The sequence below is a fragment of the Molothrus ater genome, chromosome 21, assembly GCF_012460135.2.
Source record: "Molothrus ater isolate BHLD 08-10-18 breed brown headed cowbird chromosome 21, BPBGC_Mater_1.1, whole genome shotgun sequence".
Taxonomy (NCBI): Eukaryota; Metazoa; Chordata; class Aves; order Passeriformes; family Icteridae; genus Molothrus; species Molothrus ater.
Genome location: NC_050498.2, coordinates 8,161,840 through 8,180,408, shown reverse-complemented (window position 1 = coordinate 8,180,408; position 18,569 = coordinate 8,161,840). Strand labels below are relative to the sequence as shown.

Below are 18,569 nucleotides of genomic sequence, written 5' to 3'. Positions count from 1 at the left end.
AAGATGGGCCGAGCCTCACACACTCAATCCGGCCCACAGTTTAAGGAAACGCAGCCCTGAGAAATATCCATACCCAAATCTGGGAGCTGTAATCCCTGAACATGCCCAGGATTGGTCGGGATCATGCCCACGGGGGAAACTGAGGCAGGGTGCACTAAAATAGGTAAGAGTTTAGTGTGGTTCAATACTTCAGGACCAACCCCTGCCCCTTTACAGCTTTCCCAGCCCAACTTCTGCCATGTCCTGTGATTGAACAACTTATTTACTATTTAAATAAGAATTAATCTTATTCACAGGTTGCCATTAACCTAATCCATTAAGAAATGAGGGCAAAATTACCCCTAAAATTCACATAAAAAAACCCATCCCATGTAACTTCAAACCCCATGAAAACAGAAAATCGACACAAATTTTAATATTTATATATTTTAAATCAAAACACAATTAAATATAGTATGTTTTAAGTACATGAATGCTTGGGTATGAGAGAAATAAGAGGTGGTACATAGTACCAAAAACCTATACACAGCCTTTTTTGCTTTTTCATAACAATACAGTGTGTCTCTATACAATCAAATATTGCAACAGAATAACACTTTCTAGTCAATCAAGATATTCTGAACATTGGAAATGATTTGAGTTCTTCGCATAGTGATTTCTTTGCACAAGTTTGAGGAGAAAAGCAATCATTAGAGTTAAAAAAAAAGACCCAAAATGAAAGTGTTGTATACTAAAAATGCAGCAGTAACATAAGGGTGAGACACTGAGTACTTCTGCTACCCTGCAAAATTGATTTGCTGGGGGAAAAAAAAGGAGGTGCTGTGTAACATGGTAAGTGTTGACAGTGTCAGGAAGGAGGCCAGAGGTCATTAAAAACTGTTTTTCTTTGTAAACCAAACATCTGGAATTAGATCCTATGGTGGGTGGAGGACAGCAAGCGATGGAGAATGGCAGCAATTCCTTTTTTCCTTGCTCGTGGGATGGTGAGGACAGGAGTGGAGCACTCTGCAGGGACCAAGGTGGGAGCAGAGGGGCTGCAGGACCAGCCTTGGCTCTGCCCCGTGCTGGAAGTAGGGAGATGTGTGTGTGTGTGCAGGTGTAGGAGCTCAACAAGGAGGAGTTCCTGACCCTTCTGCACTGCCTTCAAAGTTAATGCAGTTATGAAGTAAAATACATTTATCTTACACTTGAATACTCATCTATTTCAAGTAACGGAAAATTAAACTTAGAACTTTCCAGGTCATTCACTGCCATTGGATTTGCCCCACAGCCCTTCCAACTCTGTGTTTAAAAATTACAAGCAGTAGAACCAGAAACTACAGCAAAACCTTCCCCTCTTTGTGGCCTCTGTGTCCCATTGCAGATATTTTGCCTGAAAGTCTTTTTTTGAGACAAGGTCAAGTATTTGTGAAGTCAATGACAGTTCCTCAGTGACACATTTGTAAACTGCATCCTCATCTCAGAACCATCATTACTGTGAATGCCACATACACCAGGCAGAAGTGTTTCTTCACTCTGTACAGTGCAGGTCCAGGATTGCTTCTTTTTCATTCTTAGAAATGAGGGGGATTCCAGTGGTTGGAGTAACAGTGCTTTGTTTTTATTGGCTGTGTTAAAGAATCCACCAATAGGGAAAGTTCACTCATTCTCAAAGTGGAAAACCAGATTTCCTCTCCTGGAGTTTCTAAAATCATAGCTGGAAAAGGGAAAAACAGTTAATTTTACCCTAAAACATGCAAGATAACTGTTCAATAGAAAGACATTTTGTGTTTAAAAGCCAGGTTTGTTTGAGTTTGGGGGAGAAAAAAGCCCCAAACCTAATCCAAACACACTCAACCTTTTGATTACTTGCTTAATTGAATCCAGAGCATCTGCAGTCATTTGAGAATTCTAAATACTGTGCTGAGTGACCTTTTCATCCAGGCAAACTGGAATTGTATCATTGCAGCCAAGCTATTAAGTGAAGTCATTGTACAAGTTATTTAAATGTTACTGCTCTACTAGAAAGAAAATAATCAGTGTTCACTTCCAGTGAAACTATGGATCCACTCATTTGGATCCAAAAACTGGGCTTTGGCACATGTTTACTTTCAATAACTGAACATAATGCAAGTTATTTTTTACAAACTCACATGCCTGAAAGTCAGAAGTACCAGACATTAACCTGGTAACCTGCTGTCACCCAATATTTCACAAAATCCAGCTGCTGCCTCAGAACTGGGGGTTTTACACAGAGACCACGTGGGCTCGTGGGCTGTACACCAACACAGCCACTAAGCAACAACACACAAACCCATGCACAGGGTTACTGTGTCTTTTTAAAGGCTGGAGACAGAACTGTGCAAATGAGAGCACCCAATGAGACAAATTCACAGCTGCTGAGTTTTACTGAACTTCAAGCAGAAATACCACTACTGACTAAGAGGACACAGCAAGTGTGAGCTCAAGTCAGGAATTACACTTCATCCTGCAGCACAGATCACCCTTTTAACTAATTAGGCAGTTTGTAGACTCAAACTAAAACAAGTTTAATGCTTGCACAGGGGAACCACCACAGGCATCTGCTAAGAAATTCCTACATCACCCGTAGGCCGAAACACTTCCAACCTTTGTTTGCTCCTCTTATGCTCTGCTGGTTTGAGCATTTTCCAGCGTGGGTTTCAGCCACAGGAGGAAGGCAAGTGAGAGCTCTGCTCCTCCCACAGCCTGGCTGGAGCCAGATGAAGACAGCAGCCTTTCCACCCCCCTACCTTGGTGACCTTCTCCAAGGGCTGCTCACACTGCGCCTGCTGCATGACGTCGTTGACAATCATCTTTGCTATCCTCCAAGCCATCTCTTCTTGAGCCTGAAAAACACAGCCCAAAACACAGATAGCTTCAGGTTCTTCAAAGACAAACACAGTGCTCTCAGCACAGCCTTGGAGTCAGGGTAACCTTCACAACTCCACTACCTGTATGAACACATCCTCCCTCGATGGAAACACACCTGGCTTCCACATACAGTGTTAATTTCAATTACTGTACTTAAGGCTTGATGCAATTTCCAAGAGAGTTAGTGGAGATTTTAGATTTATCTCTTGGGGATTTGTCCAAGGCCCTTAGAGGGGAAAAATGCAGCCTGGAATCCATGTGCAGTGGTCACTCAAACAGCACTTCCACCCCTACTTATAGATAAATAAAACCACAATAAGAAAAACCCTGACTGCAAGCACACACTTAATTAGTTCAACCAGCAAGCACTGGCAAAGAGCAAACCAGTTTCACACATACATGCAATCAAATTATATTTAGCACACAGAGTCTCCCTGTTCTTGGTGCAGCAAAAAGATACTCAGAGATAACAGGCAGGATTAAGAACATCAATGCTTTATTTCTCTGAAGTGTAAAGTCACAAGAAGAACATGAAAAGGGACACACCTCATCTGTATTTCCTTGAACCCATTTCTTCATTGCTTGTGAAAACATGGACCCTGGTTGAGATAAAAACAGCAAGCAAGGTATGTCAGCAAAGTGAGGCACAAAGCTGATTCCTGCCACCCTTGTGAAGGGTTTGCTCTGCTGCCATTCAGGATGTGGAGGAGTGGCAGGAAAGACAGGGACTGCCTGCAGCCATTTGGACACTGAGGCTTCCCCAGAGCTGAAAAGCAGCACCAGCAGCAGGTCCCAGCCTGGGTGGGAAGCATGTGGAGAGCTGCAGCTCTTTTCCATCTCAAGACCAAAGCTTTGAAGGTTTGATCACCAGCTCAGCTGCTGACACTTCCATCCCTGCCAGGTTCCATTGACAGCTCCAACTCCCACAGGCTGCTCATCCTCCCTGGAGTCCAGGTGGACCAGAAAAGCAGAATTTGGGCAGGAAGCTGGGCCAGAGATGGGTTTTGCCTCAGTACAGGCCAATCCCCACAGAATTTCTATTTCGCTTAAAACAGATCTGGAAAGAGTCAACACTGCCTATCTTAACTCCAGCAGGGAAGAGAGCAGCTCTGCAGATGTTTATAGAAATTGAGAGAAAGAGCAAAGCAAACCTTTTGATTTTTTGACATCAGGCTCTGGTTCAGATTCTCTGATGAACTGTCCCAGGTCACTGACTCTTCCAAACGTCATCTTCCTGAGGAGAGGAACGAAGAACCATGTGTGTGATCAAAAGAACCATGACATTATGAAAAGCTGTATTTGGCTATATACTTGGCTACATTTTGGAATCAAAGAGGAACAATAACTAAGAGGAAGAGAAAAACCAATTAGAAATATTTTCCTGGCTGCCATTTTGGTCAAAGAAACATTCACTGGGTGTTAAATCACACTATTGAAATAAAGTTACTGTCAAATATTAAGACATGGAGTAAGATCTTGCATTTAGGCCTACTCTCCATGCAGGAGGACACAGCAAAAATGAAACAGAGGTGAAACATGTAACCAGAAAGGAAACAATACACTGAAATGAACCTTACCCTGCATATGTTCGTTGATACAAAGATTCTGGATCCAGACTTGCAGCATCTACAATTATTGCTTCATCAAAATTTTTCAGGATTTTAACATTAGCCTTTTTGACATTGGACTACAAATAAAAATTCTAAGTATTAGTGCCCAATGCAGATAACTACCAGCTTCTTAACAAAACTGCAATTTTAGTGCTTTTAACACAGATAAACCTCCTTTAAGTCTCTAAGCAAGAGTACAAAAGAATCAGTGTGTCTACACAGCCTTGAATTCCCAACTCACAGGACATTGTTGTTAGCAGAGGATGATAAAATTCTGTGGACAGAGCCAAAGACACAAAGCCCAGGTCAGCACACGCTGCTCAATTATCAGCTCAACAGATCCGCGCGTGCTCGCAAATCATTTGTTGTGAGTCTGGAACATCCCTCCTGCTCTTGCTAAGCAATTCCCAAACACAGATGCCTCCCCCATGCACAGAGAACAAATTATTTATCTTCTGCCCTGGAGTATTTATATAAGATTATGAATAAAAAGCCAAGGAACCATCAGAGCAACAGCAGGGAGGGCACAACACACAGCAATCCATTATCGCCTCAGCACGGAACGGGAACACCAATGGCAGCTCCTTTCCTGCTGCTCTTTATGCAAAAATATGCAGAGACCCAGAGATTCTCCTATTCACACAAGCAGGAATGCACACCACAGAAAGCAGCACCTCATTTCCTAAATTGCCCAGCCAATTACCAGCAGTTCCTCCTGCTCAGAGGTTCAAGCAGCAGGAGGCTTCAAGAACACAGATTTTATTCCTCACTTCACAGCTAGGGGAGGAATATTCCCTCCTTGCAAATTAGGAGGTTTAAAAATAGCACAAGCAGGTGGTACAGCTTCCAAGTTGCTGGAAAGCCAGGACATGACTAACATTGGTGTGGATACTGGGTTTGAAGCTCAGGGTAGCCCTGCAGAGTTCAATAAAAGCAGCAGTTGCTTGGCTCTTCTGCTCTCAGCTGGGCTTGCAGTTTCCAAGCTGTCCTGGTTACAGGTTAGCCAGAATCTGCACTGTGTTTGAGCAGATTGATGCCTTCAGCCCTGGAAATGAGTTTACTCTTCAGGACAGAAGATCTGGCACTTCAAAAGAACTGAGCACACAAATCTAGCATGTTTATATTTAAATTTGATAGCATATTCACAAGTGTCAATTTTCACCTGAAGCTGTTAAGTATGATATTGACAAAATAATGTTAGTTCTAATAACAAGCATTCTTAGATATTATGGCATCATAAAACATCTTCAGTATAGCAGCAACTTAATAAAGACATCACTGATGTAAAGAAATAACAGCAGCACAAAGCCTTGGGTACAACAAATAGCAGAGACACTTCTGACAGAACTGAGCTGCAGGTAGATTAAACACATCCTAACACAACACAGGCTTTAAATGAAAGCGGAATGGGGTTTCCTTACAGGATAAAAACTCGAATATTGACACAGAAAACCCAAAGTGGTACCTGTGAGGCAGAGCCATCCGTGCTCCCTATGGAATCACTGTCAGGAGAGCTACCAGGGCCATGGATACTCAGTGCAATGTTCCCTCCTGGGAATTCATCTCCTCGTACTGAATGGATGAGGTCATTCAAGTATTTGTAGTAAAGGTTGCTGGACAAGAAACCGGGTAGGAAAACCTGAGAGATAGAAAAAGTCTTTAATTAAGGCTGGTCTGCATAGTTAGAGAAGAGCACACAAATATCTCAGTCCTTGTGTAGATGGAACACAAGTAAAAGCATCCATGCATGGAATTATTGTGGATTGGCAACTGCAGTGCTTTAAGTTTTAATCCTACTGCAAAATGAACAAACCCAACTGCCTATTAATGAAATCCCCCAGTAAATGGAACTGAAGTTCAGGGGGGTTTTCTTCCCTTCTACAAACTTAAGCTTGACAGCCCAACAGGCTTTACAGTTATTCTGTTTCACTGTGCACAATTCTCTGCAGCTCCAGAATCAAATAATTCATCTCTGGTATCTGGGTATCCCAGAGTTACACTATTAACCACAGCACTTGTATTAGACTTGCAAACAACTACTAAGAGGAAGGAAAATTTTCTAAAGATACCAAATAAGCTGTTGATAGCAATTCACATGGGAGGAAATTCTGTTACTTCCATTAAACTGCAATAATCACCCAATGAGACAAACAGAGCATTAACAGCAGCAGTGGGTGGTATCTTCAAATCAGGCTGGGGAAGAGTCTGGCAGATTTTCCTGAAGCTGTTCTATTATCCAGGTAAACTGGAAATCAGTAAAGGAAGAGGACAAACCAGGGCACACTGTGGAGCCCCCATCACCCTCACTGAGTGTGAGCCCCACGCTGAAGGGGGATCAGCCCCACCCCACTCTGCAGGAGGATCTCACCGTCTCCATGGTTGTCCAGGCCTGCCTCAAGGGAGTGGTGAAGCAGTTGGGGAGAGGCCCCCCCTCCCTGCAGATGTTGGATTCAATCTCCAGCCTCACAGAGTCATCAAAGCCCAGAGGGTGCGTGGCCTGCAGGGAGAAGTACCTGGGCAGGGCAAGGAAACAACACAAACAGGATTTGCAAACCTCTGCAGTGCTCAGTGCCCACCCCAGACACTGCACACACCTGGTCCCCACTGCTACGGGTGAGACGGAAACAGTCTGAGAGCCCTGCCCTGAAACACAGATGGAAAACAGAATGGGAAACAGGAATGGAGCAGGAAACACCCAGAACTCCAAAGCAGCTTTGGCTCTACTGCTGCTCACTGCTGCTCACATCCTTGCAAACTGAGTCTAAGGATGGGGGAATGATTGATGAATCTCTGAGTGAAACATTTGGTTCCTCTCCAATTATTATTTCCTCCTTGGGTAATAACTCCAGTTGTGGTAGAGCCTCACACTTAAGCTTAAGAACAAACATTTCCTGGAAGCAGTTGTGCTGTCTGTCTCCCAGCTGTCTTATTGCTAAAGTGAAGCACAAAGTACAGGAAGAAAGTTCCTCTCCTGAAAGTCGGATATTAAAAAGGATCTGATTGCTTCCTTAAAAAAGGAAATATTTCACAATACTAAGAATAAGCACTAGTTGGCTTTTTTTACATGTGAGAAGAGTTTCTGCAGCCTACTTTTAATGAGTAACAGTATCTGAACATTACAGTTTTCCTGCAGTGCTGTATCTGCTACTAGGCTTAAACCCCTTCCATTTTCAAATGACAACCAATCAGCTTTAATACTTCCCAACCAAACAAAACCAAGCAATTAAGTCCTGAAAATCCTGAATTATGTTTAAGACTGGAATCCTTGTAAGGATTTCTCCTCATGTATGTCAAAAAAAATCAGTTCATGTGTGCAAACACATCAAAAACCACCTTGATAAAATGCACCTCAGCAGACCAGCCCAAGAATGCAGAGAAGTTCCTTTTGCACAGCAAACACAAAACCACAAGTACAGAAAGAAAGGATTGTTGAGCTCCCTCACTTGTCATACAAAATCATGGCATCATTCTGTGCTTCTTGCCCATCATACTGGCCTTCTTTGGCAGCAAGCTGAGACTGGAAGTTATCTGCTGCCAACCAGAACTGCAGTACATTAACTGCATCTTCCTTCTCCATGTACTGCAAGGGAAAGCAGAAAAAGAGGAGATTAAAGAAGTTTTAGCAAGAAACTTTTAATAATTTTTTAACTTCCTTCTTCCCATTTAGAACAAGAAACATAGGCCATGTATTAGTCATGCAAAATTGGGCACAGTATTTTGAATTTCTGTTTCAGACAGATTTAGGTTGCTTGGGGGGGGGGAAAAAAAAAGAGAAAAAAAAAGAGAAAAAAAAAAAAGAGAACTTCTGACATTTCTTTTCTGTACTCATTTTTACACTTAGTTTCCAAAAAACTATTTGTCTTGTCCTAGGACAGGAAGCACCATTTTCATGCTACATTTAGCTTACACTGAGCTCAGCACATTGTCTCAGCTTCCCAAGCTGCAGTTTCAAACTACATCAGCTTGTCAGACTGTCAGGACAAGTATGTCAAGAGCTGATTCCTTAAAGGTGCAGCAGCCTGAAACTGTGATATCTTTTATTTAACCTATCACATCACTAAAGGTGCCCTCTCCACATAGCACTGGTTATGATTTGTTATCTGTAATCCGGGCTTTTACAGTCGCTACAATGTGAAGATCAAGATGACAACGTCAAAGCTACTACAAAGCAAAGGGACTCTGAGAAGCCCTCACTAACTGAGAGGAAATCACAAATACTCATTCCACAACACAATGGACAGGTTTGAACATTTGAATTAGTTCTACATGAGGGCAGGAAAAAGTTCAATGCATTTTCTCTCAGAAAAAACACACCTGGGTTTTTTAAATTATATTTAGAATCACAGAATTACAGAATTGTTTGGGTGGAATGGGACCTTAAAAATGATCCAGTTCCAACCCCCTGCCATGGGCAGGGACACCTTCCACTATCCCAGGCTGCTCTAAGCCTCATCCAACCCAGCCTTGGACACTGCCAGGGATCCACAGCTGCTCTGGGCACCCTGTGCCAGGGAACAATTCCTGCCCAATATCCAACCCAAAGCCATCAAGGAATGACCAGATTTTTTTTTCCATCTGCTAGAAAGGGATCTAAAAGCAAACCCAACCATTGCCACTCACCTCAGAGAAGTAGAACAGGGCTGACTCACAGAACAGAATGTCAGCCAGATACACAGTCCCACTGGTCAGCACCTCAATCTGGTATTTACAGAAATGGTGACTCCGCAGGAACTCACTAAAGTGCCTGTACAGACAAGGGACAATCACTTATCAGGGTCAGCAGCACCCAAGGCACCCTCAGAACCCATCAGCTCTTGCCCAGAACTCTGATACTTTTGGCTGGATAAAAGCCAAACAAGCAAGAAACAGGGCAGGTTTGTAAATGGCACAAGAAAGAGATAAAGAACACAAGAGTGTGAACAGCCAAGTTCAGCAAGAATGGATTTGGAGGAGGGGATCTGAGCAGTTTCAAATCTAAAATACAGCACAGAAAGTGCTGATATGGTCATGTTTCCATAAAGATTCTTAACAGAACCTTTAGGGCAAGAGACACAAGAACCCAAACCATGGCATCAACTTACTCTTGTTCCATTGCATTGAACACTATGGACTGGGCTGTAACAAAGCAGTTGGGATCCACTTGGCCATCCTCCCCACAGATCTTTGCTGCAAAGAAAGACCAGGTTAATTTTAACATGGATTTGGCTGATGGAGCTGAAAGGCAGAGCAAGGACTGGTTAATGAAAAATTGCAGTTCAAATCCACCAGAATCAGCTGGTTCTGACTGAGCAAAGAGCTGTCAAGGCTGGCCAGATAACAATAACATGGCTAAAGTATTTGATTGACACTCATCTGCATCCCCTCCACAATCACCAAGAATTCTTTCCCTAATTTAAACAAAATCTCTGGGAGTTTTTATGAGGATATTCTCAGCACTGCTGAAGGTCAGATCCACTGATACTTGTAATCTCCTATCTTTTTAAGGCTGCCTTTAAAATTCATAAAAATAAAGATAAATGCAAAAGTGTGACATATTAGAGACACATTTTTATGGGGACAGAGCAGCTCTGAAATGAGGAAGCAATTATTAATTCTTACCAACTATGTCATTTCTCATTGCTTCTGTAATAGGGATTGGTTTAGCAGCATCTGGAGAAATATATTTGGTAAAAGTACTAACTGCATCCCGTTCTATACCTGCAGGGAAGAAACACAGAATCACACTTGGAATTCCTTGGAGTGAGTGAGTAACAAATATTTCCTCTTCAGAAAAGCAACTGTCTAATTCTCAGTGATGCTTCCACTGCAGGATATTCATATTCTGCCCCTGACCAGCTGCAGGGACTGTGTGATCTCCAGTCAGGTCACAACAAACCCAGCATGGACTGAGATGGAATAAAACAACATAGCTCCAAATTTTCCCTACCAGCACACAAGGCAGAACCCACTTCCCCAGCTGCACACCATAGTCCCAGAAGCAACAGCTTTCAGGCAAGTGAAATTCCCAATTTTTAGCTCTCATCACAGAGGAATCACTTGCATTATATAGGAATTACTAGGGAGAAAACCATCTTAAAATGATATGCCTCAAACAAGTTGTGTTCTTTACACATCATCTTTTGAGACTTGGGACTCTGCTCTGGAAGACAGAAAAAATTACACTCAAATTCTTTTCAGATTTCTCAATAAGGACCCTGTGTTTTCAAATTCTTTTTAGACATCAGAAAGCAGAGATGCTTTGGTGACTAAAACATAATTTTCCCTGTTTAAGTGGCTTTGGGGCTGAGGTTATGTATTGTGGAGGCACATGATAAATAACTACATGAGAAACACAAACAGCAAGAGAAGGGGATGCAACACGAGGAAACAGTTGGGCAAACAAAAGGAACCAATATGAAGAAAGAAGTGTTTCCTTTTTGGCTGCAGACTTGCACAAATGAGGGAGGACTGAGTAGATGCAAAGTAGAGAAACATGTTACTGTGCATGTAGCTCACTACCAAAAGGAAATATTTTAATTTCATCCTTACTTCCAGCAGCCTCTGAAGAGGTGGAATCCAAATGACAACAAATCAGTTACAAGGGGAGGAACTCTATCAAATAAATCCAAGAACAAAACCAGTACATTCCACACACAAATCTCCACAAGTCTCTTGCATATGTCATTTTATATATTTACCTTCCATCACCAGTGAATTATCAATTCCCAGCCCCACCATCCAAACTTTCTGCAATTCTTTTAAGGTGGGATGGGACAGGTAAGTGAGGAACTGGACATATCAATGTTCACTTAATTTCTTATCACACACGGAAGAACAGAAGCAACCTAAGCTCATTGAGTACACAATAATTTTGCAGTCTCTTCAGCAGCTTTTTTATTTTTCAACAAGTCAAACAATACACAGCTCAAACTGACCAGCATCAGTTAACATCAATAATACATAAAACTTTCTTCCTTGCAACATCACATCAGGCTTGCTAAGAACCTGAGAACTGAGGCTGCCCCCTGCACAAAAACATTCATTTCCCACCTTTCCAAGCAAAGGGAACACACAGCACTTACTTTTCATGAGTTTTCCTGACAAGTCCTTTAGTGCAGAGGAAGGGCTGTTTCTATTTGATACTGAAAGCTTGGAAGATTCTTGCTGATCAGCTGGGAGAGGGTGAGTCCCTGGCTCTGCTTTGCCCCGGGGCAGGGCCCTGGTGCCGTGGCTGTCCTGCCCCAGCAGCCCCGCATGGTTCTGGCTGCTGGCAGTTCTGTGGGGCTTGGAGAGCTCCAGCCTCTCCTCCAGGCTGGCAGCAGGGGGAGAGGAGCCCAGTTCCTGCTGCTTGCAGGGGGACACTGGCTCTGCCAGGGAGCTCTGCTTCACCGTGTTCAGGCTGTGCGCGCGGATGCGGGACCACGTGGTGGAGTGGAAGCTCTCGGCCTCCAGCCAGAATTTCACCAGGTGCTCCATCCTGCGCAGCTCCATGAACTGGATGAAGTAAGGGAGGGCTACACTGTCCTGCAGGACTTGTTCAAGGGTCTTGGAAAGGCTTGATTTGGTCTCTTGAGCCTGGTAGTTCAGACACGATCTGCCTAAAGGAAAACACGAAAGGGAGTGAGTCTGTACTGTACCACAGATGTGGGGGCTGGATACAGAAGTGTCCTGTAATGCAACTGTGAAGGGGCAATTCCAACACAATGCCAAAGTAAAGGAATTCAAGCCTGTTCCCTTCAAATCCCTCCCAGGGTAACACAGATGCTATTATAACAGCAGCCACACTTTCATTACCTATTTGCTTACCTGAAAACCAAGGGATGGTGAGTGCATACCATCACAAAATAAATACATAATAATATACAAAATAAATACATAAAATAAAAAGAAAATCTGACATTCTTACAGCCTTACCTAAGTCTCCAAAGTGAGCAGCTTCCATGTGACTTGGCTGCTTCTTGAGGGCAGCTGTGCGGCTGCTGGAGAAGGAGTCCATGTTGGCAGAGATGGCGTTGATGGCCACATGGCTTGGTCCTGCAGCCTCCAGCAAGGCATGATTCCTGGTGCTTCTCTGAGGGGAATGTACTGGGACTGGAGCTGGAATCAAGACAGGAATTGTTAAAGCACAAGGACCCCGAGATCTCTTCTAAACATTGCCCAATGCTAAGCACCCCAAACTAGATCAGGGATTTGGCAAGAGTCAGTCTCATTAGGACCTCACTGTACCACTGGGTGTCCTCTTTGATCAAGGGTCTGATTAAAGACCACGAGTTTTATTATTGCAAGAATAAACTCACTCCCACCCACCTCTGCTTTCCTTATTCAGCAGCAAATCAAGAGATGCCACGTCCAAGTTTACACATGAAATATTCCTGGGTCTTCCTGCTTCCTTGATAACCACTACTGTAACAACTTTATACTCTGTCAACAGCTTGGTTTAGTTCCAATGCTCCTGCCAATCAATTTCCTGTTTGAAAGCTAAAATGTGATAAAAAATCCTGAGCTACAAAGCTATCTGTGAGGTTTAACAAGAGTTATTTCTCAAAAATATTTTTGTTGCTTCTGCTTGGTTGCAAGAGAAAAAAAAAAAAAGCAATAAGGAAATACCTGTGATGAAACCCAGGTTATAAACTTAACCCCCTCTGGCTGTTTTAGGACACAAGTGGCTACTGGAGCTCAGAAAAAACAAATAAGAACTTCCTCACACAAAACTCTGCTAATTGTTAATTGATGACAAAGCTGAAAAAAACCCCACACATGCTCACAGCAGATTCCAAAGCTCTCAGGAAGCTGTGTTGGATGAGGATGTCATGCAGGGACATCTTACACCTCTGACTCAAAAATAAAGCACATCAGATGAGCTGATTATCTCAACACTTCCCAGGGATGTGTTCCATCAAGGTGTCAAGCAACTTGGGCTTCATGACTTCCATGCTGCATCACTTTATTTTTATTCCCAATTTTATGACAGCAGTTGACAATTTCACACTTAGATGTCACAGATACCTCAAGAGCAATGGAAATATTTAAATTATTGCCAAGTGTTTGTGCAGCTGCAGAACTGGACACCAAGACACCACTTGCTGCTTCTTACAAAGCCTCTGGGTGGTTCATACCAGCAATAATGGAGAAAATACCTTTTTTCCAAGGCCAAGGGATGGCAGCAGTGGGAAAATTTGGTGGAGGTTACTTGTGTAGAGCCAGAGACACACTCCTCATACTGCTACAGGCTTCTGTCAATTATATTTAAATTTAATTTTATATAACATTTGAGAAAAAAATGTTCTATTCTTTCCAAGGGTCAAACAAAGGTGGTCTATGCTGCAGCAGCTCACAATGTGCAGTACTATAAATTTTCAAGTTTATTTTTATTTTCAGGGTCACCATACTGGTAGTTGCACTGGAAGGTGAGGTGTGGCTCTGCAATTGATGCAACTCACTGTTTCCTGCATTTGATTTGAAAGACAGACCACCAAGGTGAAAAAAGCCTGTAATTTTCTCTTGATGTGCAGATAACACATTACCAAGTACAGAAACAAGATTTTGTCTGAGGGTATAAAAGTAACAAATCAGATTCTGGCATTTACCTCATCTCCTTTCAGTACTGCAAGAAAACCTGACAGGATCAAGAAACTTGTTTTCCTACAGTTTATAAATCTCTATTCCACCAAGATCTGTTCTCCTTTCCTAAGGGATTTAGCAGCAAGACTTGGGCACCCCACAGAGCAGCAAGGAATGGCTCATTCAGGATTGGGATCTTCAGCTTCACAAACCCCAAAGTCAAATCTGCAGCTTCTTCTGCAAATCAGACACAGAGAAGCTGCACTTTGCAAACTCCAAAGGACACTGCACCTGAGCAAGGAACTCCTGGAGCAATTTGCTGTGGATAAGGAACAACCACTGCAAGGTGACTGGAGTGCCTGATCACTTTGAATTAAAGCTCATGCCTGACATAACTTAATAACCTCCTGCACCTACAGAATCAGCAAGAGGAGGAGGAAAGATTAGTTACTATAAATAGCCAGAAACAGAATTAAGTTCTGGGTTTGATGCACAGGTCAGATCTGTGCCCAGGAGCAAGGAATGATCCTGTTGGGGAAAATAAAAATGGTGGATGATGGCAGAGATCTGAATTTACAGACAAAAGTTTGTTCTTACTTTTAATCGCTTTCACATCTGTGGTCTTTTCTTGTTCTTTGCCTTTCACTGTAAAATACAAGGGAAAATGTTAATGCTATTTTGGGTGACTAATGGCATTCACCTGAGAATGGACACAGAATTCCCAACATCAGCAAGTATCAGAGGCAGACAGAAACTATAATCTTGTTAAAACTGATTCCTCATTTAAATTGCACATCCAGTAACTGACAGAGGCTTTCAAAGCTTTTCTGTTGATTTACTTTCAAAAGCAAAACCTTATCATCCATTAATTAAGTTTCGTGAAATACAGTCTGTTACATTTCCATGGAGGAAGATGTTTGTTGTCTATAGATTAAAGCTACATTCAGGGTGACTTTATTAAACAGCATGAACTGGGAAGAGTGAGAAAGGTGTGTTTTAAGTGTAGAGCACTGGCAGGTGCTCTCTGTGAACCAAAAATCACCTAAAAACAACATTTCCCTTGTGTTATAGGACGAGCAGCACAACACCCAACACTGAGGAGATGTGGGCTGGCTCTGGCTCCATGGAGCTGCTTCCATGCACATGATGGGAACCACAGAAATGCTCTGGAAACTCCCTGCAAACAGTTAATTCTCTCACAAACAGGCTTGCTTAATCATCATGAAACCCCGGGTGAACAACTGATGGGGAGATAACAGTGTAAAAAGTTGTGATGGAAAAGTGCTCTGAGGATTTATTTTTTAAAAATATTACTATTTGTAAAGGAAGCTCCTAAAGGAAGTGAAGGAGGAGATCTGTTCAAAACAAAAATGAAGAAACCCAAGCAGCACATAAACAGGATGGCAGAGAAATAAATTGGAGAATGTGATCTACCAGGGAGGCTGCTCCAGGCAAGGATTATTACTACAAATAGGTCATCCCTGCACACGACTGTGGAGCCCTTCCTAAGGTAACCACAGGGCACAGCCCAGCACAATCCCACATTTCCATCACAGAACACATCCCAAAAACCCACCCGAAGCGTTCCCATTCCGACCCAGGGATGGTAAATATTTCAAAGGAGAGCTCCGGTCTCGGGTTACATAATGGCCCTGGCCCGGTGGCTGCAGCGCTGCCTCCAGCCTCCCCTGCGAGCACAAACCCTGCAGGGCTGCGAATCGGCAGCTCGGGCTGGAAAACTGCAGCTGCCAGGAGCACATGGTGTGACAGACGGGTTCAGGTGAACATTAAAAGAGGAGGATTCTCCCCACGCCGACCTGCAGCCAATGCAGCAGGAGTGTAAGCAGCCTTTACATAACTGAGCTGATGGACAGGAGGGAAATCAACCTCTGTGAACTCTCATCTTTCCCAAATCGCTCCAATATTTCATCAAACCAGCTCCCAGCAGCAATTCCTGGGTTTCACACAACAGTCCTCCATAAGCCTATTTTCAGTTTAAATACCTCTGTTCCTTCTTTCCAAGCAACTCAGTTCCTCCCTAAATACCTACTTACAACTGGAAATACCAACTCCAGGCTCGTGTCCCAACCCTTTCCACCCAGGCTGCTTCTGTCCCCAGCAGCTCTGAGCATGACCAAGTGACACCAGTAACAGGAGGGGACAAAATCAGCTCCCATCGAGGACAAGCCCGAATTTCAGAGAGTGAAGTTTCACTACAAGAATACACTTTCACTTCCCCCAGAGAGCGGACGCTGTGTGGTGCCTGTGTGAAACCAGAAGGAACCACAGGACAAGGGCTGAGGGTGACATTTCCAGTGGCCAATCCCATTCCAAAGGGTGCCAAACCAGCACGTGACGTTCCAGAGTTTCAATTCACATCTTGAAATGCTCTGAACCAACTCAAAAAGCGTTCACAGTGTGTCAACAGCACACAAAAAACAAGGAGATCCTGCTGAGGTCAGCCAGGCTGTGGAACTGCACATTATTCCCAAGATATCCCCAGGGATGAGCTGTTCCACTGGCAGCAGTTTCATAACCTGCCCTCAAGCACCCAGCTCACCTGCTATACTTTGATTTCTCAACCCATTATCCACCCTCAGTCTGCCAGACCTTTATTTTAGGGCCCAAGCTATAAAAACACTTCACCCCTGGTTTTAATTTCTCTACAGGTCAGTTGCTTTATGATCCTTGCTATGGCTTAATTTTAAATTAGTTTTAATTTTTACCCACTGCAATATCCTCACAAACAATGACAGCTCACCCCAGGAACATTGGTGTTTGTAGGATTGTGGCCTGCATGTGGCCAGAGTTTTATCCTAAGCCTTAATGTGCTGCTTTCCTCACAGCTTCAGCTCAAATCTTCTCTAAAAGCCACACCTAAAAACGGAGATCACACTGAGCAGTGCTTTATGCACAGCCCAGATGAAAGGTTGCTTTTCTCCTCTCCTTCACAGTGTCTCTCTCTCGGGCATTTAGTGCTGATTTGCCTCTCTGACCAAAGATCCTTTAATCAAAGGAACACAGATCCTCAATTACACTTCCCAGATAATCAGAGCTTTCATGGCTTTCTCCCTGAGAAAGTTTCCTCACAGGCTGACCTTGTCCCTGTGATTCCACATCAGGACGGAACCTCAGCTCCACAATTCTCAATGAAGCAGCAGCAGCTCTTTTTGAAGAGTTCACAACCACTTCAAAATTTTATTCTGCAGCCCAACATTTGTATATAAACACCCCCAAAAGGATTATGGCACTTGCAAAGCCCTCGGTGTCTTCCAGACTCTTCAGATCTGCAAAGTTTAGACTCATTTCTTGCACAACTGCTGCATTACCCTCCCCAAAGCGTGACATTTTCAGTGCTGCTGCTTTGGCTGAGCAAGATCCAGAGGATGTGAGAGCCAAGAGCATCTCCATCAGCCCAGGTACCACATCCTCGCCTCTCAGGATGTGCATTGTGGCTTCAGTAACCCAGAGAGGCTTTAGGAGAGCGCTACATCAGGAGATCAATGGTTGCATTGCTCGAGCTGCAGCATCACGAGGAAACAGAACTTCCCCAAGGGGCCCTTCCTAAAAGGTGCCACTTTCAACAAAAACCACTCAAACCACAGCTGGGCAGGCTGAGAGTGCAGGGTCCTGCCTGCAGCACGATCACAAAGTGCCTTCAAAACGCTGCACTCCCAGAGAACACTTAAAAACTGCACCCATTTGTGCTGCTGGAGTATTATAAATATTTCAGCAGCCCTGAATTTCCCAGCTTGTGCTCCCTACCAAATCTATTGCAGAATAAACAGCCATGGGCTCCTCTGGCTTTCACGGAGATCCCGATGCCATGAGGTCCCTTTTTCACTGACATTTTCAGCTGCTGCTGTACATTCTCATTGTAATTTATACAAAGCCGGCTTATGTCGGCGTTGTGAAAAACCAACCGTAAAGGGCTCAGAGGCTCAAACCCTGCACGAAGCGTGGGAGGTGCCCCAGCCCCCTCCCGCCCCGGTCACCGTCCGGAGCCGCGGGCAGCCGGGGCCCGCAGCCGGCGGTCGCTGACCGGAGAGCCCCGGCGGCCGCTGCCGCGCACCGGAGAGCCCCGGCGGCAGCCGAGCCCCCCGAGCCCCGCCCGGCCCCGGCCCCCCGAGTCCTCCCAACCCCGCGGAAGGAGAGGACGCGGCGCCGGCACTGACCGTCATTGGCGGGGACGCCGCTCCTCAGGGCCCGCGCGTCCTCGCGGGGCCCGGCGGCGGTGCCCGGAGGGGCAGGGCCGGGGCCCGGCAGCCGCGCGGGGGACGAGCCCGGCGGCCGCCCGCCCGCCGCCCCCCTACCTTTCCGCCTGAAGAAGGACATAGCGCCGGGGAGGGGGCGAGGCGGCCGCCGGGGCGGGGGAAGGCGGGAGGGAGGGAAGGCAGCGCGCCGAGACCTATGAATGAGGCTGCTGCGCCCGCCCGCCGCCGCCGCCGCTCCCTCCGCCTCTTCCTCCCGCGGCGGCGCCCGCGGCCGCCATGTTGTCAACAACGGCCCCGCGCCCGCTTCCGGCAGCGCCGCCCGCGCGGCACGGCG

At 44.7% G+C, this 18,569-nt stretch overlaps 1 protein-coding gene across 2 annotated transcripts; it reads right to left on the bottom strand.

Annotated features, from left to right (window-relative positions):
* Window positions 1–406: 406 nt before the first annotated feature.
* On the bottom strand, window positions 407–18,519 carry AKAP10 (A-kinase anchoring protein 10). Of its 2 annotated transcripts, XM_036395067.2 has the most exons (15): window positions 18,197–18,519; window positions 14,619–14,666; window positions 12,375–12,557; window positions 11,543–12,058; window positions 10,080–10,178; window positions 9,563–9,647; window positions 9,102–9,225; window positions 7,925–8,061; window positions 6,850–6,994; window positions 5,947–6,120; window positions 4,449–4,558; window positions 4,023–4,105; window positions 3,418–3,470; window positions 2,751–2,846; window positions 407–1,696 (listed from the first exon to the last, which is right to left on the bottom strand). In XM_036395067.2, exons 1-15 carry the CDS (start codon window positions 18,354–18,356, stop codon window positions 1,691–1,693), a joined length of 2,019 nt encoding a protein of 672 aa, XP_036250960.1. In that variant the 5' UTR covers window positions 18,357–18,519; the 3' UTR covers window positions 407–1,690. The 2 variants fall into 2 exon arrangements, with proteins under 2 accessions (XP_036250960.1, XP_054372987.1); XM_054517012.1 differs by lacking the exon at window positions 14,619–14,666.
* Window positions 18,520–18,569: the final 50 nt, after the last annotated feature.